The sequence below is a fragment of the Hemitrygon akajei genome, unplaced genomic scaffold (genome assembly GCF_048418815.1).
Source record: "Hemitrygon akajei unplaced genomic scaffold, sHemAka1.3 Scf000061, whole genome shotgun sequence".
Classification (NCBI taxonomy): Eukaryota; Metazoa; Chordata; class Chondrichthyes; order Myliobatiformes; family Dasyatidae; genus Hemitrygon; species Hemitrygon akajei.
The window spans coordinates 3,466,517-3,492,933 of record NW_027331947.1 but is presented as its reverse complement, the minus strand read 5'-3'; the positions used below and the strand labels follow the sequence as shown (position 1 = coordinate 3,492,933).

At 45.8% G+C, this 26,417-nt stretch overlaps 1 protein-coding gene across 1 annotated transcript in view; it reads right to left on the bottom strand.

The window, feature by feature from the left end:
- Window positions 1-7,848: 7,848 nt before the first annotated feature.
- The window catches only part of LOC140721763 (uncharacterized), a 71,013-nt gene continuing 52,444 nt past the window's right edge, over window positions 7,849-26,417 (bottom strand). The window contains 3 exon segments of the mRNA XM_073036559.1: window positions 7,849-8,013; window positions 11,642-11,826; window positions 17,166-18,724. Of these exon segments, the coding sequence (XP_072892660.1) occupies window positions 7,849-8,013; window positions 11,642-11,826; window positions 17,166-18,724 (1,909 nt within the window).

Genomic DNA, 26,417 nt, shown 5'->3' with positions numbered 1-26,417 from the left:
TTTAGGAGATCTAGGCCTCATATGGAGCCAGTGATCATTAATGGAGAATGTGTGGAGCAGGTTAAGACCTACAAGTATCTGGGAGCACAGTTAGACGAGAAGCTAGACTGGACTGCCAACACAGATGCCTTGTGCAGGAAGGCACAGAGTCGACTGTACTTCCTAAGAAGGTTGGCGTCATTCAATGTCTGTAGTGAGATGCTGAAGATGTTCTATAGGTCAGTTGTGGAGAGCGCCCTCTTCTTTGTGGTGGCGTGTTGGGGAGGAAGCATTAAGAAGAAGGACGCCTCACGTCTTAATAAGCTGGTAAGGAAGGCGGGATCTGTCGTGGGCAAAGTACTGGAGAGTTTAACATCGGTAGCTGAGCGAAGGGCGCTGAGTAGGCTACGGTCAATTATGGATAACTCTGAACATCCTCTACATAGCACCATCCAGAGACAGAGAAGCAGTTTCAGCGACAGGTTACTATCGATGCAATGCTCCTCAGACAGGATGAAGAGGTCAATACTCCCCAATGCCATTAGGCTTTACAATTCTACCGCCAGGACTTAAGAACTTTTTAAAAGCTATTATTAATGCTTTTTGAGATAGTGATTTAGATGCATATCATATTTTTTACTGAGTTAAGTATTGTATGTAATTAGTTTTGCTACAACAAGTGTATGGGACATTGGAAAAAAGTTGAATTTCCCCATGGGGATGAATAAAGTATCTATCTATCTATCTATCTATCTATCTATCTATCTATCTATCTATCTATCTATCTATCTATCTATCTTTCCTGCGTCCACAGAATCGCCTGTCTGACCCGCTAACCATAGAGTCCCCTATCTCTGCTGCCTTCCTCTTCCTTTGCCTGCCCTTCTGAGCCACAGGGCCAGGCTCTGTGCCAGGGCGCACACCCGGTGTTGCTTCCCCCCCAACCTGACACTCCCTCCAGCAGCACTCGATCAGGAGTACTTATTGTCAAGGGGTACAGCCACAGGGGTACGCTCTAGTATCTGTTTCTTGCCCTTCCCTCTCCTCACTGTGACCCACTTCTTCAGGCTCCCGTTCCCCCGGTGTGACCACCTGCCTGTAAATCCTCCCTATCACCTCCTCGCTCTCCCTGACCAGACGAAGGTCATCGAGCTGCATCTCCAGTTCCCTAACTCGGTCCCTAAGGAGCTGCAGCTCGACACACCGGGTGCAGATGTTGTCGACCAGGAGGCTGGGAGTCTCCAGGATCTCCCACATCTGACACCGAGCACAGAAAACCAGCCTCACACACATACTCTCTGTCTGTATTGTAAACAGATAACCTACCTCGCCTCGACCCTTTATTGCCGAAGCCCCATTGAGCCAAAACCTTCCTACTCTGTCTCCCGCTCCTCTGACGCTCGCTCTGTAAATCTGTCTTCCTTTTAAATTCTTCTCGCTGTTCTCACTGGCCGACTTGCGCAGTCGTTCTGAAGAAAAAAATCAGTAATTGTGTTACTGATAAACACTGGGGATTTGTACCGTCTCCTGTCTCTCTGTGTCCTTCACCCTCACTCTCTCTCATCTCCAGGCTGGAGAGAGTCAGTCTCACAGATTCTGGTGCCGAGGATCTCGCCTCCGCTCTCAGTACAAACCCATCACTGACGGAGCTGGACCTGAGTGATAATAAACTGGGAGATTCAGGAGTGAAACTGGTGTCTGCGGCTCTGAGGAACCCGGAGTGTAAAATACAGAAACTGGGGTAAGTACCAGACTGTGGGAGATTGTGTTTACAGTCACTGGGTGTCTGACACTGAACATTAATGTGATCAGTAATTGTGTTACTGATAAACACAGGGGATTTGTACCGTATCCTGTCTCTCTGTGTCCTTCACCCTCACTCGCTCTCATCTCCAGGCTGTACAATGTAGGTCTCACAGATTCTGGTGCCGAGGATCTCGCCTCCGGTCTCAGTACAAACCCATCACTTACGGAGCTGGACCTGAGTTATAATAAACTGGGAGATTCAGGAGTGAAACTGGTGTCTGCGGCTCTGAGGAACCCGGAGTGTAAAATACAGAAACTGCAGTAAGTACCAGACTGTGGGAGATTGTGTTTACAGTCACTGGGTGTCTGACACTGAACATTAATGTGATCAGTAATGGTGTTACTGATAAACACTGGGGATTTGTACCGTCCTCTGTCTCTCTGTGTCCTTCACTCTCACTCTCTCTCATCTCCAGGCTGTACGATGTCGGTCTCACAGATTCTGGTGCCGAGGATCTGGTCTCCGCTCTTGGTACAAACCCATCACTGACGGGGCTGAACCTGTTATCAAACTCGCTGACAGACCGATCTGTCCCCGCTCTCCGCCGCCTCATACTGACCATCCAAAGTCTGGAGCGGATCGTGTGAGTGTTTGTGTTAATGTTCATTGTGATAAAATATCAGCGGATCCGCGGATTTTCTGGTGATATTTGTCTGTGAGTGTTGTTGAAAGATTAACCCCGGTCCCCTGTTATTGACACTGTTGTGTAATCTGTTTATTTCATCTTTATTCTCCCATCTGTTTCAGGCTGTGGAGGAATCGGTTCAGTGAGACCGGGAGGACGGAACTGAGATCTCTGCGGGGAGTCAGGCCCGGACTGAGAGTGGATCTGTGAACATCTGAATGTGTGAACATCCCCGCACGCGGGATGGGGACATTTTGTCCGATTCCCCATCCTCCCCTTTAACTCCCGCCCTTACCTTTAATGCCCGCGCGCCGGGGGTGATTCCCAACGGTTTTAACGGAACCAGCTCAGGTCTCCCGCTGTATGTCGCTCGGAGCGGTCCCGCACTGACGTGTTTCCGCCTGTTCTCCGGCGGGGCAGCTTCCGCCGGATGTGCGTGTTCGAGACTCCCACATGACACCCCGGGGAATTACCCAGACAGGAAGAGCCCGGGTGCCGGCGCTCAGTCTGGGACACCGGTGTCCCGAGGTGGGTTTATCCCGGGAGAGAATCCTTTTGCTTCCTTTGCTGAGGACGGTGCATTCGGCAGTCTGGCCGATATAATGATGTCAAATTGACAAATCCCTCGGCAGTGACCCTGGATCTGCAGCGATCCCGGACACGGCCCTGAAGTTCGATTTTATAATCATCGGTTCCCCGATGCAGAGTGACGGTGAGAAACTGGACTGAATATTCAAACTGTCACTCGTTGTCGCCGGTCGGTTAATTGTGTGTGATTATGAGTGAATTGATTTACATTTGTCATGATGAAATCAATAAAACGCTGTAACTTCCCGTCTTGGTGTCAGACTAGTCTCGTTAGAGAAACAGTGACCTGGGGTTATTGCTGCCCCCAGCACCCGATGAACTGAAATAATACATGGTAAATGGTAGGACATTGGGGAATGCAGTAGAACAGAGTGATCTAGGAATAATGGTGCATAGTTCCCTGAAGGTGGAATCTCATGTGGATGGGGTGGTGAAGAAAGCTTTTGGTATGCTGGCCTTTATAAATCAGAGCATTGAGTAGAGGAGTTGGGATGTAATGTTACAATTGTAAAAGGCATTGGTAAGGCCGAATTTGGAGTATTGTGTATAGTTCTGTCACCGAATTATAGGAAAGATGTCACCCAAACAGAGAGAGTGCAGAGAAGATTTACTAGAATGTTACCTGGATTTCAGCGCCTAAGTTACAGGGAAAGGTTGAACAAGTTACGTCTTTATTCTTTGGAGCGTAGAATGTTGAGGGGGGACTTGATAGAGGTATTTAAAATTATGAGGGGGATAGATAGAGTTGATGTAGATAGGCTTTATCCATTGAAAGTAGGGGAGATTCAAACAAGAGGACACGAGTTGAGAGTTAGGGGGCAAAAGTTTAGGGGTAACACGAGGGAGAACTTCTTTACTCAGAGAGTGGTAGCTCTGTGGAACGAGCTTCCAGTAGAAGTGGCAGAGTCAGGTTTGATTTTGTAATTAAAAAAAAATTGGATAGGTATATGGACAGGAAAGGAATGGATGGTTATGGGGTGAGTGCCGGTCAGTGGGACATGGTAGAGAGTGAGCGTTTAGCACGGAAGAGAAGGGCCAAGATGGCCTGTCCCATCAGACACTCCCGAGGTCACACACAGACTGAATGTCCCTCCACACTGTCCCTTCACACACTCCTGGGGTAAAACACAGAGTGAATCTCCCTCTACATTGTACCATCACACACCCCTGGTGTCACACTCAGAGTGAGGCTCCCTCAAAACCATCCCATCACAAACTCCCAGGGTCAGACACAGAGTGAATCTCCCTCTGCATTGTACCAGAACACACTCCTTTTTAAAAAAAAATATTCAGAAGAAGAAAACAACAAGATTTACAGAGTGCAACACATAGATACATCTCAACATAACTTCTGTACATTCATATATTGTGATAAAATTGAACAAAATGTTATAGCATAACACATAAAGGTATACCACTCTGTAATCAAAAACTTAAAGATAGGTCATACAGCATAAAATAAATTTTTTATATAAAAAAAAGGTCAACCCCCTACCAACTACCAAAGAAAAAAGCTGATGGATGATAATGGATAAATTAGAAAAGGAAACATAATCGCTTAAGAAGAGAAGATAAAAATATACATAAATGTCTGTGCACTGTTAAACTTCATAAATTGGAGTAATTTAGGAAATGTCCCCAGATATCATAAAAGATTGTTTCGAATTTAAGACTGCGCAGCGGATCTTTTCTAAATTTATGTAAGACATGTCACATAGCCATTGAAGATGAGTAGGAGGGGTAGACTCTTTCCATTTAAGTAAGATTGCTCTCCTTGCTAAAAGAGAGGGAAAAACTAAAACCTGTAGGTTAGAAGTATTTAAAGTTATATCTTCATCTGCGATAATACCAAACAAGGCAGCAAGGGGATTTGGGTCAAATTGGACTCTAAAAAGTTGTGAGAAGGTATGGAATACTTCCCGCCAAAACTTTACAATTTTTGGGCAAAACCAAAACATATGAATTAAAGAAGCATCAGCAGAGTTGCATTTATTACAAAGTGGAGAAACATTCGGATAAAAACTGGACAGCTTCTGTTTAGAAATGTAAGCTCTATGAACCACTTTAAATTGTAGAAGAGAATGACGAGCACAGAAAGATGATTTATTAACCGGTTTAAGAATTTTATTCCATCTATCATCAGAAATCTGACAATTCAGGTCATCATCCCAAGCTTTTTTTTATTTTATCTGAAAAGTCTTGTCTAGAATCAATCAGCAAGTTATAGATACCGGTAATAGAACCATTAACAAAAGGTTTAAAATTTAAAAGATCGTCCAGTAAATTTTTATCAGGACCTATAGGAAAAGTAGTTAATTGGAAATGTAGAAAATCTCTAATTTGAAGGTATCTGTAAAAATGTGTTTTTGGGAGTGCAAATTTAGTTGACAATTGGTCAAATGAAGCAAGAGATCCTGAGATAAACAGGTCCCAAAAACACTTAATACCTAGTTCATCCCAATCCTTAAAGACTTTGTCAGTCATGGAAGGGATAAAAAAAAAATTAAGGAGAAGGGGAGATGATAATGAAAAATTCGCTAAACCAAAAAATGTCCTAAATTTAGACCAAATCCTTAAAGTTTGCTTAACCGTAATGTTATTTGTTATTTTATTTGTTGAAAAAGAAGAGTATGATCCAAGAAGAGACAATAGAGGATTTTTTTTACAGAATTAACTTCTAAGGAGACCCATGATGGGCAATCTTTACGATAAATATAATAAGACCAGAAAGTAATATTCCTTATATTGGCAGCCCAAAAGTAAAACTTAAAATTGGGTAGGTCTAATCCACCCATCTCTTTATTTCTTTGTAGGTAAACTTTACTTAAACGAGCTTGCTTATTATTCCAAGTATAAGATGTTAAAATTGAATCTAAAGAATCAAAGTAGGTCTTTGGAATAAAAATAGGTGAGGCCTGAAAAAGATATAAAAATTTAGGAAGAATTTTCATTTTAACCGAATTAATTCGGCCATCTAGGGATAAAGAAAGAAGAGACCATTTAGAAAGCATCTTTTTCACATAAACCCCTTATTGAATTAAGTTTTCTTCAAATACATTCTTGAAGTTTTTAGTAATTGTTACACCTAGATATGTAAATTGACTTGTAACAACTTGGAACGGAAGTTTGGCATTTGATGACATTAGGTCATTTAAAGGAAGTAGCTCACTTTTATGTAAGTTCAGCTTATATCCTGAAAAGGAACTAAACTGGGAAATTAAAGGAAGAACCGAAGATAAAGAAGTTTCAGTGTTAGAGATAAGAAGTAAAATATCATCAGCGTATAATGAAATTTTATGAGTCATACCTTCCCTCAGTATACCAGAAATGTCCTTAGATTCTCGAAATGCTATTGCTAAGGGTTCCATAGCAAATGCAAAATGTAAAGGACTAAGAGAACAACGTTGTCTAGTTCCCCGCTGTAATTTAAAGGGCTTAGAAATTTGAGAGTCGCATCACAGACACCCAGGGTGAGACACAGAGTAAAGCTCCCTCCAAACCGTACCTTCACACTCACTGCGGGTCAGACACAGAGTGAATCTCCCTCCACACTGTCCCATCACACACTCCTGGGGTCAGACACAGAGTGAATCTCCCTCCACACTGTCCCATCACACACTCGTGGGGTCAGAAACAGTATAAAGCTAACTCCACATCGTCCCATTACACACACGCGTGGTAAGACTCAGAAAGAAGTTCCTTCCACTTCTCCCAACACACACTCCCAGGGTCACACACAGATTTCATCTCCCTTCACACTGTCCCTTCACACACTCCCGAGGTAAGACACAGAACGAATCTCCCTCTGTATCATCCCATCATATTCTCCGGGGATCAGACTCAGAGAGAAGTCCCCTCCTCACCATCCCATCACACTCCCTCCGAGTCAGATACAGAGTGACTCTCACTCCTCTCTGCCCCATCACACACTCCCAGAGTCAGACACATAATTAATCTCCCCCCTCAACATCCCATCACACACTCTCGGGGTCTGAGACAGTATGAAGCTACCTCCACATTGACCCATTACACGCCCACAGGGTAAGACTCAGAGAGAAGTTCCCACCACTTCTCCCATCACACACTCCCAGGGTCACACACAGATTGAATCTCCCTCCACACTGTCCCATCACACAGATCTGGGGTCAGATACAGAGTGAATCGCCCTCGAAACCATCCAATCAGACATTCCTGGGCTCAGACACAGAGTGAATCTCCCCCCATATCATCAGAACACACACTCCCGGGGTCAGACACAGAGTGAATCTCCCTCCCTATTATCACAACACACACTCCCGGGGGTGAGACACCGAGTGAATTTCCCTCTGCAATGTCCCATCACACACACCCGGGGTGAGAAACAGAGTGAAACTCTCACCACACCGTCGCATCACAGACACCCAGGGTGAGACACAGAGTGAATCTCCCTCTGCATCGTACCATCACACACTCCCGGGGTCAGACACAGAGTGGGGCTGTTCTGATTGCGCTGGGAGAAATCGAGGAAGAACTGCTTTATGAAGGTCGTGATTTACTTGGAAATTGGTTTGAAACGTCTCTTGAACATCTAAATGAGCGGCTGGTTTAGTGTGGAAACTTCATTTGGAGTTTTACTGCCAGTTTGGACGGGGTTCGTTGACGGCTGCGAACTGCGTAGCACCCTGCTGTGGCCGCTGGCAACTCGCCAGGAAGCCGGGTCGCTCCAAAAACCGGAGACAAACGCCGTTGTTCCCCTACTGACATCGGTACAACATTCTTCCATCTCTATCGTCGGGATTCTCGTTCGGTGCAGGAGCCGAAACATCGTTTGAGACGTCTCGACCTCTCACGGCCTCGAAGTTCTGCAGGACTAACGGAGCCTTTCCTGACGTTGGAATTTCTGGCACTGAGCCTGCAAGGTACTGTCGAGTACAAACTTTTCCGGCCAGTTACTCAACTCGCTCCAGGACTTTATAAGCAGCACCACCACCGTATCATTCTCGATTCGAACACAGAAGCGACACGCCGGACCGGTCTACAGGGAGTCGCAGGCCTTCGGGGAGTTATGCAAAGGCGGCTGCCTCTCCAGCCTCGGACAACGCCCTGTTTCGGTCGGTGAAAACGGAACGTGGGGTGCAATGTATTTTGCGTCCTGGAACTGCCCTGGAAAAGTGCGCGGAGGCTATGGAGGACTTGTTGGGGAGAGATGGTGTTTTGGCCACTGAGAAAGAGTTCGGGAAGGCAGTGTTTTATCTGAGGAATGATGAGTTGGTGCATCGGGCCCTCTGCAGGGAGATCACGGTGAAGAACATCTTTTTACAGATGGAGCTAGTGACAGCTCCCACACAACACATCGTCCTCGGTCACGTAAAGCCTTTCATCCCCAACGAGGACCTGCTTCCTGCACTAGCACGCTTGGGGCAAGTAAGGTCAGAAATAACTGCCATCAGGCACAAATTCAGGAGACGCACCTTCCGTACTGTAATCTCTTTCCGGCGACAGGTATTCATGAAGCTGGAAAAGGAGGACGAAGTTGAGGGCCAGTTTACTGTCCAGCACGAGGGGGTAGATTATCAGGTGTATTGGAACTCTGAGCGCCCACGGTGCCATACGTGCGGGGAGGTGGGGCACTTTCGGAGGGACAGTCCTCGCACCCGAAAACCCAGGGAGTCCACTTCGGGAACTAGTGCCCTAACTACCTCTGCCCCTGATCCCATTCCTGCTCCTACATTTGTGCCGGCCCCTGCTCCTGACCCTGACCCTGTTTCTAACCCTGTCCCTGTTCCTACGTCTGTTCCAGTCTCTGCTCCTACCCCTGTGGTTCAGGTGGGAGATCTTGAGGCTACGTGCAGGGAGGTTCAGGCGAGGGACGGGGTGGAGCCTGTGCGGGGAAGGAAAGTGAGGAAGAAATCCAAACACATGAAGTCGGCCCCCGATACCGCAGAGCTCACGCCCATTTGCCCTGAAGTGGAGCGGGAAGCTCGGGGAAGTGCACAGCTGACGGGGTGATGGAAGCGGAGAGTAACGCTCCATCGGTGAATCCCGCACCTGTGTGCTCCTCCGGCTTGAAGAGGAGAAGGGAATGTTCCCCCAAGAGGGCAGGGAATGTAGATGCGGGGGAGTCCCAAATAGGGGTGGGAATCCGGGTGGAAGTTGTGTCTAAACCTGAATCCCCAGATGTTGCCACCAGTCCTGTGGTAGGTGGTGTGGTTGTGCAGGAAGCTAGTGCTAGGCCTGTTTGCACAACTAAAACAGACCTGGAGCCCTCCACCCAGGACTTAGCCAAATCCGGCCCGCGGTGGAATTATCTTTGGCCCGCGAGATAATATCTAATTACTATTAAAGCTGGCCCCGGTAATCGAAGCGACTATGGCGTATGATATGGCTAATGCTGAGTTTATTCAGGTACCAGGTTTTCAGGGTTTTTAGTGTTTATTCGGCAGTCTTCTTCATAAGAAACGGAATTTGTAAAGTGAAACACTTTGTAGTTATAGCAGAGACTGAGACACATGAGAGCAGGCTGAAAAAACGGAGGCAACGAAAGCTGCGTTCGCACGCGTCCGACTGATCCGGCCCGCATGAAGCTGCATTTTGCTCAATCCGGCCCGTGACGTAAAATGAGTTTGACACCCCTGACATAAGCAGTGCTCACTAGTGTGTCTCTTGGTGCGTCTGAGGGGTGTCTCCCCAGACCTCACTTTTATCCCTACTCACTGGGTCTCAGGTGTCAATCGGTTTTGAATGGCTCAGTCCATCAAACCAGCCCACTCCGGCTGTCCACTGAGGAATTTTAATGAACAGAATGGTACCAAGTAAACAGCCCTCTCCGGAGCCATAAGTCTTACAGGAGTCATAATATGGTGGAACAACAAGTCTCTTCCTCCCTGTGTTACCTCTCCCTTATCTGAAGCAAATGTTCCAGTCCAAGTATGTTTTTGTTCCATCTCTGTCTCTCTCATTAGCAGCTTGGCAAGAGTAACGGTTTGTAATTCTCCCAGGGGAGGGGGACATGGGCAACCCTGCATCCTTCTGCCCATCAAAGCTGTTCATCCTTCGTAATACCCCCATCCTTCTAGGAATTTTCACCAAAGGGGAACATTAACTAGTACAGCGTTTTACAGGATTACAGAGTTTAGCAAAAAAAAACAGAAGTGTTCTTAACTATAAAGCAATACAGATATACCTTCACTTAGCATCTAGATAAACAGTCAGCGATTACATTGTCACTTCCTTTAATATGTTGCATCTGAATATCAAACTCTTGTAGCATCAGACTCCAATTTAATAATCTCCTGTTTTTATTGTTCATGTTAGCCAGGAATACCAAAGCGTTGTGATCTGTATAAACAATTAAAGGTCTTTGTGCTGAACAAATGTACACTTCAAAGTGTTGCATTGCCAAAACAAGTGCCAACAATTCTTTTTCTACGGTAGAGTAATTCCTCTGGTGCATATTGAACTTCCGAGAGAAATAAGCTACAGGGTGCTCCACCCCATCCCCTGCTTTCTGCAATAGGGCTGCCCCCACAGCCTCATCACTTGCATCAGTCGCCAGGGAGAAAGGTTCTAACAAGTCAGGTGCCTTTAACACAGGGTGATGGCACAGTATGGTTTTTAACTTGTCAAAAGCATCCTGACAAGACTTGTTCCACTCAAATTTTTCTTCCTTCTGTAGGAGTTTTGTAAGCGGGAGGGCGATATCAGCAAAGTTCTTACAAAATTTTCGACAGTACCCCACCATGCCCAAAAATCTTCTTAAGGCTCTCTTATTTGTTGGTAGAGGAACCTCAGAAATAGCCTGTACTTTTGCCTGCACAGGAGCCAACTGCCCCTGCCCTACCACATACCCCAAGTAGGTGATTGTGGCATGCCCAAATTCACTCTTTGCAAGGTTCACTGTAAGTTGGGCTGCAGACATTCTTTTGAACAGGTTTTCTACAGCCTCCATGTGCTCATCCTAGGTGTCATTCCAAACTACCAATTCGTCAATATAAGCCTTGATATTTGTTAACCCTTTTATCACCATGTCAATCATCCTCTGGAATGTCCCTGGTGCATTTTTCATTCCGAATGGCAAGACGTTGTACTCGTAAAACTCGGATGGGGTGACAAAGTCTGAAATTTCTCGAGCCCTGTCCGTTAAAGGAACTCACCAGTATCCCTTTAACAAGTCAATCTTAGTGATGTACCTCGCTTTCCCCATTTTATCAATGCAATCCTCCACCCTAGGGATAGGGTAAGCATCTGTCTGCGTGACAGCATTCACCTTTCTGTAATCTTATGGTACTGTCCGGTCTCGGTACTACCACGCAGGGAGAGGCCCACGCAGAAAAGGATTCACGAATTATACCAGCAGCTAGCATATGCTCAATTTCTTTTTCTACTGGCTTGCTCTTTTCCAAATTCATCCGATAAGGAGATTGTTTAATAGGCTGGTTCGAGGTAACGATGACATCATGCTCTGTTCCTTTACACCTCCTTGGAACATCTGGACATAAATCTGTATGCCGTTTAATGAGCTGTGTTAACTGCTCTCTTTGTTCAGGCTCTAAGTGATTGACTTTATCAGCAAGGTTGGCTAGAATAACTGAGTTCTCTAGTCTGGTGGGTATTATACTTATCTTTTCAAAACGCTCTGGGTCCTCCTCAACACTCTTCTCTACCTCATCAGTTTTCGTGACTGCACCGACCTCCGCGGGGGTCGTTTCCTGATAACCTTTCAGCATGTTTACATGAACCAACTGGTTCGGCTTGCGTCTATCAGAGGTTTCAATCACATAGTTCAGCGAGTCTATTTTCTTAACTACTTTGTATGGTCCTTGAAACCTCGCCTGTAGGGGGTTGGTAACTACAGGGATTAGGACCAAGACCTTATCGCCCACGTGAAATTCTTGCTCTCGGGTACATTTGTCATACCATTGTTTCATTCTCGTCTGGGAGTCTTTTAAATTTTCCTTTGCCAAGGTGCATACTTTATGGAGTCTTTCCCGGAATTTTAAAACATAGTCAATCACACTGACTTGAACGTTCGGGCTAGACCACTTCTCTTTAAGTAGGGTTAAAGGTCCTCTGGGCCTGTGACCAAAAACGAGCTCAAACGGACTGAACCCCAGAGATTCCTGAACCGTGTCCCTCACTGCAAATAACAGAAGTGGTAATGCATCATCCCAGTCTCGAACGTCTTCCTGACAGTAAGTTTTAATCATAGTCTTTAGTGTAGCGTGGAATCTTTCCAACGCTCCTTGAGATTCCGGATGGTATGCAGAAGCTAAAATTTGTTTAACTCCCATCTGTGTCATCATTTGCTGAAATGCTCTGGATGTAAATGTACTCCCCTGATCCGATTGTATTTCCTTAGGTAGCCCCACTGTGGTAAAGAATTTAATGAGGGCCTTCACCACCGCAGGGGTCCTAACATACCCCGGAGGCACAGCCTCTGGAAATCGTGTAGCGGCACACATCATGGTCATGACGAACTGCCGCCCACTCGCTGTTCTAGGCAAAGGTCCCACAAAATCCACAACGATTCGGGAGAAAGGCTCCTCAAAAGCGGGTATCGGTCTGAGAGGTGCCTTGGGGATAACCTGGTTCGGCTTTCCTACCACCTGACACGCATGGCACCTTTTACAATAGTCAGCAATATCCTTCCTCATTTTTGGCCAATAGAAATCTTTCATAACCCTATCCACTGTCTTCCTTACTCCCAAATGTCCACCTAGAGGTCCCTTGTGAGCTAAGTTCAAAATTTCATCCCGATACACCTTCGGTACTACCACCTGATGTTCTATCGCCCAGTCATCATCGACTGGCACCGTGGTCGGCCTCCACTTCCTCATCAACACTCCGTCCTTCAGGTAGTAACCCTCTGGTTCTTTATCCAGTTCTGTCTCAGAAAGAACTGACTCCCTCAATGCCACAAGCTCCTCGTCACGTCCCTGCTCCTTTATAAATTATTTTCTTGCTAAGGGTAGGTCCACCTCCTCTCCTTTATTATCCTTCCCCTCCCTATTCTCCGCTTTACCATCCCCTAACCCCTCTTGGTACAGTGTCGGTAAAAACGTCTCAGCCAAATCAACACAGGACTCATTTAAACTGTCCTCATTCTCAGCCGCCTTTCTCGACATGCTGCGAGTGATCGCGCATGCGGGATAGATCTTAGAATCCAGGAGCGGGTCCTCAGCCCTCACAGGCTTGCTTTTCAGTTTCACTGCTGAACACACGTCACCAGCTGCTAAATCATTACCAAGAAGGACGTCCACGCCGTCTCCCGGTAATTCTGACCGCACCCCTACTTCGACTGTCCAGATACCAGGTCACATTTTAACATGATCCTGTGCAAAGGTACAGCTTCTGTCCCTTTTCCTATGCCTCTTAATACCACCTCTCCAGTTTCAGGACCGAAATCTAGCACCTTACTTAGGATCAATGACTGATCAGCCCCAGTATCTCTCCAGATTCTCACTGGAAATGGGGTCTCTCCTTCTTTCACAGACACCGTCCCTTCTGAAATAAATTTCTCACGCCCCTCTCGTACTCTATCTACCTTTGCCTTCCTCGTCGATTTGCTGATCGACTCAATACACCCTGTAGGGACTGCGTTTTCCCTTTTCCTGTCCCCTTATTCGGAGCAAAGCACTTAGATGCAATATGACCAACCTTTCCACAATTATAACAGGTCAAGCCAGGAACTTTCCTGCCAGCCTACTTGTCCTCCTCCTTACCTTTACCACTAGCTCATGGCTTATTCTCTACCTTAGCCGGTGGACTTTCTTTACCGTCCCTACTGCCTTTCTGGTAACTCTTATTTGAGGAAAACTTTGTCTTGTGGGTTAGGGCATATTCATCTGCGAACCTGGCAAATTCCGATATAGGCTTATTCGGCTGCTCGTTCAGATACATCCTGATATTATGCGAAACACAACCTTTAAATTCCTCAATCAGAATTAACTCCCTGAAACGATGGAAATCCTCCTCCACCTTTTCTGCAGCACACCAGCGATCCAAGAGCACACCCTTTTCATAGGCAAACTCTGCATACGTCTGATTCCACAGTTTCTTTAAATCTCTGAACTTTTGTCTATACGCTTCAGGTACCAACCCATAGGCCCGAAGGATAGCCTGTTTTACTTGCTCATAATCCTCAGACTCCCCCTCAGACAACGCCGCATATGCCCGTTGAGCATTACTTTTTAATGCACTTTGTAACAACGCCACCCACTGATCTCTGGGCCACTTCTGATTCACTGCCACCTTTTCAAAATGCAAGAAGTAACTATCAGCATCCGTCTCCTTGAACGGAGGTACTAACCTAAACTCCCTACTAATATTAATCTCCTCTCTTGAGCCTTCCCCTCGGTCTTTTCCCTGTTGCTTTAACCTCTCCATGTCCAGCGTATGCTGCCTATCTCTCTCCTTTTCCCTTCCCTCCATCTCCCTTTCAGCCTTTTCCTTCTCCCTTTGTGCCTCCCAGGCAGCTCTTTCCCGCTCCCTTTGCGCCTCTAACTCCTTTAGCAGGATCTCATTCTCCCTTTTCTTCCGTTCCGCATCCAACCTTAATTTTTCAAACTCTAACTGAACCACCCCAACAACTGGTTTCTTTTCAGGGATAAGTTCCAATACCCCCGGCGTGAACACACCCTCGGATATATAATACTGGGCTATGGCCCTCTGTATCTCCCACTTTTTCATTGACGACTTCACCTCTGGGAGATTTAAACCTTTCGCAATATTCACCAAGTCTGTCTTTTTGGCACTCTCCAGCATCTTCAAAGTCGAGTTTTCTATAAATTCATCTATATCCATCTTTGCTGGTTTCCCATCTGGTTACCCACGCAACCAGAACAAATAATGGACTTAAAGCCCGATTCACTGGCCCCCCAATTTGGTATCAAATCTCGAGACGAGGCCCCAATTTGTTACGTACCCGTAACTGGGTGTCTTACCAGCAAAGATAGAAGTATCCGTTGGAGTCTGGTACTATTATCAAAACAGTGTTTATTAGTAAAATATACAAATCAATATCAACAATGCAAATATACAGATAATACACGTTAGCAATACTAAACCTAAAAGTGTGGGTATAATAATAATCAATAATAAACAAGCTCTATCGATGTCCGGGGATAATGAATTGTCATATGTGAATATAAAGTTCAGTTCAGTTCATACGTACTGAGGTAGTTGTTGGTCGATGTGTTGTAATTGTTGGAGAGAGAGAGAGTGAGCAAACAGTGACAGCCAGTCAAACCTTCCTTTACAATCTTGATCAGTCGATGTGTTGTTGTGGCCATTCAGGTATGACCCCTCTGTCCTTTAGCTAGACCGTTCTTCTATGGTGGATTCGTCACCCAGGCAAGGGTGGACACACATACAAGGCCCCACCGGCCTCGCTATAAACACTATGAGTTAAAATTGACCGATCCTTCATTCGGTCTCCGATGCCCCACACTTTCTCGTGGGTTCCAACACTTAAGCAGCGCTCACTAGTGTGTCTCTTGGTGCGTCTGAGGGGTGTCTCCCCAGACCTCTCTTTTATCCCTACTCACTGGGTCTCAGGTGTCAATCAGTTTTGAATGGCTTAGCCCATCAAACCAGCCCACTCCGGCTGTCCACTGAGGAATTTTAATGAACAGAATAGTACCAAGTAAACAGCCCTCTCCGGAGCCATAAGTTTTACAGGAGTCATAATATGGTGGAACAACAAGTCTCTTCCTCCCTGGGTTATCTCTCCCTTATCTGAAGCAAATATTCCAGTCCAAGTATGTTTTAGTTCCATCTCTTTCTCTCTCATTAGCAGCCTGGCAAGAGTAACGGTTTGTAATTCTCCCAAGGGAGGGGGACATGGGCAACCCTGCACCCTTCTGCCCATCAGAGCTGTTCATCCTTCGTAACAATAGTAACTTAAACAAGATATACAGAAGTTAACAGTGTTATGTGTATATATGTGTGTAAATAAAACTCCGAAACTATTGAGCTCGGGGGAAACAAGGCTTGGACTCTTGAGGTGGTAAAGTATGAATGTTCAGTTCAACCACAGAATAGGTGATGAGAGAGAGATTTGTAATCCAGGGTAAATGTCAAGAGAAGGCAATTATGTCGAATTCCACAGGTTCCATGGTCGTAAAACAAGAGAACAGTCACTGTAGATTTTATCTGTCATCTTTCCAAATTCACATACTAATTATCACCCAAAGTGACTTGTCACAAGGGGTATCGTCTTCAGATGAATTACCACACCACACCCAGGCAAGGGTTGACACATCAGTGGTCTTCACAGGATACCCCAAATCAGATCCACTCCTATAGCTCAAACAAGGTAACAACCACACATTTGATGTATGCTGAATTGATAATTAACCCACCCTTCTGGGCATAGGAGAATTCCAAACAGAGACCCTTGGCCACTAGTTCCCTGGTTTCGATCCTTCCATCTTTCCTCCTTCGTCTACGTCTGACTCTGAGTGTCTGTGTCCTCAGTTAAAACTAAACAAACTGCGAGCGATGTAAACAAGCTGCAAGTCAGACCGATTCACCTTCTTAATCTCTATCTCTCCCTCTCTCTCGAAATAACAGTCCACAGCAAACAAAACCTAGGGATTCATAACAACGGCCACTCCCCATTGTGAAATGACTGGTATGCCAGTAGTTGAGATGACAGAGTGAATCCTTACCCACATTCTCAGCAGGTGAATGGCTTCTCCCCAGTGTGAACTTGCTGATGTCTCTGTAGTGTGGAAGAGCGAATGTATCTCTTCCCACATTCTGAGCAAGTGAACAGCTTCTTCCCAGTGTGAATTTGTTGATGACTCCGTAGGTCAGATGACCGAGTGAATCTCACCCCACAGACTGAGCAGGTGAATAGCTTCTCCCCAGTGTGAACTCGCTGATGACTCTGTAGGTTGGATGGATCAGTGAATCCCTTCCCACAGACTGAGCAGGTGAATGGCTTCTCCCCAGTGTGAACTCGCTGATGACTCTGCAGGTTGGATGGATCAGTGAATCTCTTCCCACAGAATGCGCAGGTGAATGGCTTCTCCCCAGTGTGAATTCGCTGATGACTCTGTAGGTTGGATGGATCAGTGAATCTCTTCCCACAGACTGAGCAAGTGAATAGCTTCTCCCCAGTGTGAACTCGCTGATCACTCTGTAGTTGGGATGACTGAGTGAATCCCTTCCCACATTCTGAGCAGATGAATGGCTTCTCCCCAGTGTGAACTCGCTGTTGTCTCTGTAGGGTGGATGAATGAGTGAATCTCTTCCCACAGACTGAGCAGGTGAACGGCCTCTCCCCAGTGTGAACTCGCTGATGACTCTGGAGTTGGGATGACTGAGTGAATCCCTTCCCACATTCTGAGCAGATGAACGGCTACTCCCCAGTATGAACTCGCTGGTGTCTCTGTAGGGTGGATGAATGAGTAAATCTCTTCCCACAGACTGAGCAGGTGAACGGCTTCTCCCCAGTGTGAACTCGCTGATGACTCTGAAGGTTGGATGAGTGAGTGAATCCCTTCCCACAGACTGAGCAGGTGAATAGCTTCTCCCCAGTGTGAACTCGCTGATGTCTCTGTAGGTTGCATGACAGAGTGAATCTCTTCCCACAGACTGAGCAGGTGAATGGCCTCTCCCCAGTGTGAACTCGCTGATGTCTCTGTAGCTGGGATGACTGAGTAAATCTCTTCCCACATTCTGAACAGGTGAACGGCTTCTCCCCAGTGTGAACTCGCTGATGACTCTGTAGGTTGGATGGATCAGTGAATCCCTTCCCACAGACTGAGCAGGTGAATGGCTTCTCCCCAGTGTGAACTCGCTGATGACTTTGTAGTTGGGATGACTGAGTGAATCCCTTCCCACATTCTGAGCAGGTGAACGGCTTCTCCCCAGTGTGAACTCGATGATGTCTCTGTAGGCTGGATGACTGAGCGAATCTGCTCCCACAGTCTGAGCAGCTGAATGGCCTCTCCCCAGTGTGAACTCGCAGATGACTCTGTACTTGGGATAACTCAGAGAATCTCTTCCCACAGACTAGTCAGGTGAACGGCTTCTGCCCAGTGTGAACTCGCTGGTGTCTCTGTAGGGTGGATGAATGAGTGAATCTCTTCCCACAGACTGAGCATGTGAATGGCCTCTCCCCAGTGTGAACTCGCTGATGACTCTGTAGTTGGGATGACTGAGTAAATCTCTTCCCACATTCTGAACAGGTGAACGGCTTCTCCCCAGTGTGAACTCGCTGATGACCCTGTAGGTTGGATGGATCAGTGAATCCCTTCCCACAGACTGAGCAGGTGAATGGCTTCTCCCCAGTGTGAACTCGCTGATGACTGTGTAGTTGGGATGACTGAGTAAATTCCTTCCCACATTCTGAGCAGATGAACGGCTTCTCCCCAGTGTGAACTCGCTGGTGTCTCTGTAGGGTGGATGAATGAGTGAATCTCTTCCCACAGACTGAGCAGGTGAACGGCCTCTCCCCAGTGTGAACTCGCTGATGACTCTGTAGTTGAGATGACTGAGTAAATCTCTTCCCACATTCTGAACAGGTGAACAGCTTCTCCCCAGTGTGAACTCGCTGATGACTCTGCAGGTTGGATGGATCAGTGAATCTCTTTCCACAGACTGAGCAGGTGAATGGCTTCTCCCCAGTGTGAACTCGCTGATGACTCTGTAGTTGGGATGACTGAGTGAATCCCTTCCCACATTCTGAGCAGATGAACGGCTTCTCCCCAGTGTGAACTCGCTTATGTCTCTGTAGGCTGGATAACTGAGTGAATCTCTTCCCACAGACCAAGCAGTTGAACGGCTGCTCCTTTGTGCGAACTCGCTGGTGATGCATTAGGTCAGATGACTGAGTGAATCCTTTCCCAGAAATTCAACAGATGATCAGCCTCTGCCCAGTGTGGTGTGAACTGACTGGTGTGTCCACAGGTGGGAAGACCAACTGAATCCTTTCTCACACACAGAACAGGTGAATGGCCTTGCCCAGTGTGAACTTGCTGATGTACCTTCAGTTGAGATGACCTAGTGAATTATTTCCCACTGTCTGAGCAGGTGAAAGGCCTTTCTCCTGTGTAAAATGATGGGTTGCCAGTTGGTCAAATGACCGAGTGAATCCTTCCCCACAGTCTGAGCAGGAAGGATGGTCGATAGGATCCCTTGTTCCACTTCTTAAATATCTAGACAGAGACAACAAAACTGGTGTGCCGTGTTTGTGCTTCCTGGAGACAAATTCCTTCTCATTTTTAACCTGTAAAAAGATTTACAAAATCCATCAATGGGTTTAGGACAACATTTCAGATGAGATTACAAGGTTTGATCTGGTATCACACTGATACAGTGAGGTTCAACACAAGTTAGAAGAGATATCATCTCCTGACTGGGCAGAGTGCTGGTTTCTGGAATGACCATCAATTCCCTGATGCTCTTCCTGTCTCTATCAGAAAGGAGCATTTCTGCCATCTCCAATTTGAGCCTTAGTTTGACTCTCTCCATTGGTATTATTCCCCCCTCCTGCTGAACTGCATGGGTGCCTGGCCCCACAGTAACTGAAACAGTCTCACGCAAATAGTCTTTCTTGATGTGCATCTGGGATTTTCTTTTATGTATTATTAACTTAAAGTGCCACAGTTTTAACGCCATATAAAAAATTCCTGCTGAGATGAATGGTTGGTCCGCACAGCTGTTAAAAGGACTTAGAGTGAATTTTTGTATTATTGTCACAGTCATAGAAAATTACAACACAGAAACAGGCACTTTGGGCCATCTAGTCTGTGCTGAACTATTTAATCTGCCCACTCCCATACCCCTACCATCCAGGTACCTACACAAAATGTTGAAATCGAGCTTGCATGCACCGCTTGTGCTGGCTGCTCATTCCACACCCTGATGACTGTCTGTGTGAAGAAGTTGCCCCTCATGTTACCCTTAACATTTTACCTTTCACCCTTAACCCATGGCCTCTGGTTGTAGTTCCACCCAATCTCAGTGGAGAAAGCCAACTTGCATTTACACTATCTATGCCCCTCTATCACAATCAAATCTCCCCTCAATCTTCTACATTCCAAGGAATAAAGTTCATACCAAAGTGCAACAACTCACACTTGTCTGCATTAAATTCCATTTTCCATTTCTCAAACCATTTTGCCAGCTGGTCCAGATCACACTGCAAGTTTAAATGCTTTTTTGGCATTGACTAGATGGGCCAAAGAGCCTGTTTCTTTACTGAACTTCTCCGTGTTTCTATGGCAGAGAAGCTGGCCAAACTTGTTTGGAAGGGAAAGGGTAGGAGTGACAATTGAGCAGCAGTGGCTGGAGTTTCTGGAGCAATTCGGGACCTGAGTGATTCCACAGAAGTGGAAGCATTAGAAAGACAGGAGGACACAACTGTGGCTAAAATGAGAAGCCAAAGCCAACATAAATGTCAAAGAGAGGGCAAACAAAAGAACAAAAACTATTCGGAAGCTTTGAGAAACCAAAAGAAGACAACAAAAAAATTCAGCTGAGCTCAGTGCGTAGAATCATGATTTGTAGTCATTAATGGGTCTCGGTAGCACCCAACAGTCTGAGGCATTTAGAGGAACAAAATATACGAGGCTTCAATTTCTCTTCAAAAGCAAGGTTCCCTGGACCAGTTACCTTTCAACTTTCATTTTGGCAGGCACATACAAACTCTGCATCCTCAAAAATTCTCTTCTGAAGGCCTCCCACTTACAGGTACTCCTTTGCCAGGAAACAACCTGTCCCAAACCACACTTGTCAGATCCTTTCTGATACCATCAAAATTGACCTTTCTCCAATTTAGAATCTGAACCCATGGTCCAGACCTCTCTTTTTCCATATTTACTTTGAATCTCATGGCATTATGATCACTAATTTCTGTCACCAGCCCTGATCATTTCCTAACAGCTTATTGCTCACTTCTACATCAGGAACTCTACGTACTGATTAAGGGCACATTTGACAAACTTTACCCCATCTAGTCCTTTTACATTATGGGAGTTCCAGTCAATATATGTAAAGTTAAAATCACTTACTGAATCAACCTTTGTTTATTGACATGGCCTACAATCTACCTACAACTTTGTTCCTCTAAATCCCTCAAACTGTTGGGTGTAAACAAGCCCCTATAATGGCTACAATATCATAATTCCCTGTCCTGAGCTCATCGGGCTTTCCTACGATGCTTCTTGCATTGTGATATACACAGCTCAGCACATTCATCGCACCATGCTCAACCATTTGATTGCTGACTCTGTCTGAGGTCTGAACAACATCTGACGTGTCAAGAAAACAAACTCCCCCTCATTGTCACAAAAACAAAGGAGCTGATTGTGGACTGCAGGAGGACTGGAGACGGGCTAACCCCTGTTGACATCAAAGGATTTGGGGCTGAGAGGGTGAACAGCTTTAAGATCCTCGGCATAAACATCACCAAGCATCTCACATGGTCTGTAGATACCGGCTGTGTTGTGAAAAGAGCACAGCAGCACCTCTTTCACCTCAGATAGTTGAAGAAGTTGGGAATGGGGCCCGAAATCCTGAGGACTTTGTACAGGGACACAATTGAGAGCATCCTGACTGGTTGCATCACTGCCTGGTATGGGAACTGTACTTCCCTTAATCTCAGGAACTTGCAGAGATTGGTGCGGGACAGCCCAGCGCATCTGTAGATATGAACTTCCCACTATTCAGGACATTTATAGAGACAGGTGTGGAAAAAGGGCCCAAAAGATATTGGGGACCCAATTCACCACAACCACAAACTGTTCCTACTGCCACCATCCAGGAAACGGTACCACAGCAAAAGGACCAACAGGCTCCGGGACATCAGACTGATTAATTCATGCTGATACAATTGCATATCTATGTTATACTGACTGTTCTATGCACAAACTATTTATTATAAATTACTATAAATTACACATTGCACATTTAGATGGAGATGTAATGTAAAGACTTCTACTCCTCATGTATATGTATGTAAGAAAGTCAATTCAATTCAAATCACCCTCTCCACTATCTGTCCTGTCATTCTGGCTCCCATTCCCCCTGCAAATCATTTTAACCACATCAGCACCCCCCTCCACCACACTTGCTCTCGCAGCTCTTACCACGAGGATATTAGTCCCCTTCCTGTTCTGTTCCCCTAACTAATGAATCCCCTATCACTCCTTTGACTTTCCTCTGCCAGGTAATCCCCCCAATACTTTCTAAAGTGTTCCACCTGTTGTTGTGTGGGATAGCAACAAGAGTACTCTGTGATGGCTATTTAACCTCATTTCCCTTCCTGACTCTCACCCAGTTTCCTGTGTCCTGCACCTTGGGTGTAACTCCCCTCTCTTCATGTCATATCTATCACCCCCTCCAACTGCTGGATGATCCGGAATTCATCCATTTCCAGTTCCAACTCCTTAAAATGCAGCTGGATACACATCTTGTAGGTGAGGGCATCAACAACACTGGAGGTCTCCCCACCTTCCCACCAATGTCCCCTCTAATTTGTAATGACAAGTGTGCACATAAATCATGTACCGTGTATTTTTTTTTTAACCCAGTGACAACCATATAACCATATATAACCATATAACAATCACAGCACGGAAACAGGCCATTCCGGCCCTCCTAGTCCGTGCTGAACTCTTAATCTCACCTAGTCCCACCTACCCGCACTCAGCCCATAACCCTCCACTCCTTTCCTGTCCATATACCTATCCAATTTTACCTTAAATGACACAACTGAACTGGCCTCTACTACTTCTACAGGAAGCTCATTCCACACAGCTATCACTCTCTGAGTAAAGAAATACCCCCTCGTGTTTCCCTTAAACTTTTGCCCCCTAACTCTCAAATCATGCCTATTCACGTCAACTCTATCTATCTATCCCTCTCAACATTTTAAATACCTCGATCAAATCCCGTGTGCAAAAACGTGTGCACAGTGAATTTTATATAGAGAGGTATTCATTTTCACAGCTAGCAAATCACTGTCGATAAAAACTTTGATCTCCTCTGGCTTGTATCGAGTTCATCTGCACTCTCACACAACCTATGTAGCAGGCCTATAGCGGGTTATGAAGGATTTTCTCGCCAGAGCTTTTGCACACTGTCCATATGTGACTTGTTTGCTAAATGACGCTTTAAAAAGTCAGATTTCCAAATTTCACTCCACTTCTTCCCATTTGCAAATTCTCCAGCAACTTTTGCATCACCACAATACAGACAGGTAACAGCAGTTTCTGTGTTGTACATAAATATTTCCCCTGAACCCTCTCCAGGTGACTGATGGTGGTGAACTCAGTGAATGCAATGCCAATGAATATGAAGGGAAGGGAAGTAGTCTGTCTCACTGGAGTCTGGCACATTTGTGATGTGAAAGCTACTTGTTGCCAAGGGCAAAGGTTTTTGATATTACCATGTACCCAGAGAGAATGGGACAAAACATGTTCTCACCTGTAGAAAAGTTCAGAACAGGAGGAGGTAGAACAAACAACAAACACACAAAATACTGGAGGAACTCAGCAGGCCAGGCAGCATCTATGGAAAAGAGTACTAATGCTGAGTTCCGCCGGCATTTTGTGTGTGTTGCTTGGATTTCCAGCATCTGCAGATTTCCTCTTCTTTGTGATTGGAGGTAGAACAAAGGTAATTTTCTCTACTGCTGATGCAAAAGATTTTGTTCCCTTCCTCTGAGTTCCTAATCCTTTCATTTAGATAGCTGGAGCTCAGCTCTGTCTGAGAGATCCATCGGTTCCCATTCCCTCATCAGCCGGAAGCTCCCCGGGGCCCGTGTACGGATCGTGGGTCTGAGAGAGAGGGAAGAGAGCAGGACTGTTCCGGGATTGCTGGCCACGGTGACCGGATTTCACAGGAATCGTCCTGAAGTCGGTGTTTAATATAAAATCGGAGAGAATCGATCTTACCTGCGCCCGACATTTTCAAGGCCTGCAGGGCACTGCGCGCATGGGTGATACCCGGGGACGTCATCAGCCTGACGCCTGCGCATTTCATCGGTGTTTTAGGGCCGGCGAAATTTTTAACGCACCGCATTATGGGTAATTAAGGTGCCATTAAACATTTCTACAAGCACCGGTTCATTGTCCATACCTCATTTTTTTTTCGTGTGTATAGAAAAATCAGCAGCTGTTTTAACGCAGAAAGCGGCTCCCATAAACAATATACTCAATACCAACGTGTATCTAATGCCAAAGTAAAATGCAGTTAAAAAACACAGGAGATTCTGCAGTTGTTGGAAATACAGAGACGCACACACACACACAAAATGCTGGAGGAACTGTGCAGTTCAGGCAGCAACTAAGCAGAGGAGTACACAGTCTAGGCATGCTGAAGGGGCTCGGCCTAAACATTGTCTATTTATTCCTCTTCACATTTTCTGCCTCATCTGTTGATTTCCACTAGTACTTTGCAGAAATTAACCACCTTTTTTTCCGGTCAACCAGTTTCCAAATGTTTCTGATGTTTCTTTTGTAGTCATATCCTGCTGGTCTGATTCCTCCTCCTCCTCGTAAACTCTAGACCCCATCTCTCTCTGGAGCCCCAAAGCCCTGACTCAGGCTGGCAACTCTTCGGTTTCTGACTCTGCACTATCGAAGATTCACTCGCTAGTCTGCTGTCAGACTTTAGAGGTGCTTTGTGTTACGAGACCGCAGGTTCGTTTACTGTGAGTGTCGCTTTAAGTGCCTGAGTGAGGCGGGGCTGTGACGTCAGACACAAGCTGCGGCAGCCTGAGGGAGCGGGAGCGGGAGAGGGAGAGGGAGACAAGCTGTTGGAACTTCAGCGTGTGACTGCTATAGGCTGCAACTCTTCCATGCCCAAAAGGTTGGGTTGATCTGATCATCGGCACGCAGTGCACAACGGATGTGTGACTGTCACTTCGTATCATCCATATGTGTGGATTTGCTGGAGTGTCCTGTGGTATCACTTTTGTTGGCCCTTACCTGGAATCGGGGTGTTCTGTGGTAACCAGTTGAAGACGATATTCCTGTGACTGTCACCTGGTGATATTTCTAAGAGGATTTCGGAACTAATCGACGGATAAGATCTTCAGCGACTGTTGTTTCGTTTACGCAGCGTGGAATGTGTGTGGAATTCTTCGTAATTGCCTTCTCTCTACATGTTCGTGTGGATTTACAAATCTCTCCTATCACTCACTTTTTCCGTGGATTACTGAACTTTTCTATTTTACCTTCTGAAGACTTTAAGCATTGTTTCCCAAGCTTGATAGTTTGGGAGCTATATATATGCATTACACTGTTAAATTCTGTTTATTTCGTTTAATCTTTTATATTTGGAGCAGATACTAAAGAAGAGAGTGGTTTTAACATCGAAACCAGACTCCGTTAGTGATCTGTTGCTGCTGGTACGTAACAATTGCAACAACCCAGCTGTCTGAGGCACAGTCCTTTAAAATTGGTGAAAATGACCCAACACGTTGAAAAGAGTGGGGAAGAAGGAGTTTATCCAACTTCGTCCAGAGCCCTGAACAACGTCACAACCACAGTGAGCTCATCGTCTTATTCAGCCTGGAGAAAATCATGCAGGGAATTCATGCAGGTGTATAAGATGATGAGAGGCATTGGTCGTGTGGATAGCCAGAGGCTTTTTCCCAGGGCTGAAACGGCTAACACGAGGGGGAATAGGTTTAAGCTGCTTGGAAGTAGGTACAGAGGAGATATCAGAGCTAAGATTTTTAAAACAAAGAGTGGTGTGTGTGTGGAATGCACCGCCAGCGATGGTGGTAGAGGCGGATACAATAGGGTCTTTTAAGAGACTCTTAGATAGGTACATGGAGCTTAGGAAAATAGGTGGCTATGCAGTGGGCATTTTCTAAGCATTTTCTAAGCATTTTCTAGAGTAGGTTACATGGTGGGCAACCTGTCATCTCAGGGAGAGTGAGAGGGGAACGGCAAGGGTAGATTTTCATATACTGATATTTAACAGAAATATGGGCAGGGACCAGGTGGGCCGATTGGCCTCCCTAGTTTGCTTCGTCAGTGTGGTAGAGACAGTAAGTACCTGAGACACGGGACTTGATACAGAGCTGATTTATCTTTCACAGATCCACAATATTAAACACCAGTCTAGTTTAAGGCTAACATCAGCAGAACAGACTCCTCCAATGCTCAGTGACCAGGTTTCAGTCCTGGGTGCGATGAGTAGCCGCAAGAACTGCAGAATCTGACAGTAACAGTCCCTCATGAACCTGCAGCTGCCTTCAGTCACCGTGATGGTTAAACATTTAACACAGGACTCCGCCTCTCACTCATGGACATGTAAGACACAGTCGATTTCTGTCCGCCATTAATCTCTCCCTTTTCAGACTTAAACTTTGAAATTTCAACTTTATTCAGTGGGATCTGTAGAGCAACGGTTATAATTATGGCCCCCAGAGAAACAGAGGATTCAGGTGCTGCGTTATTTCCATTGGTGCGA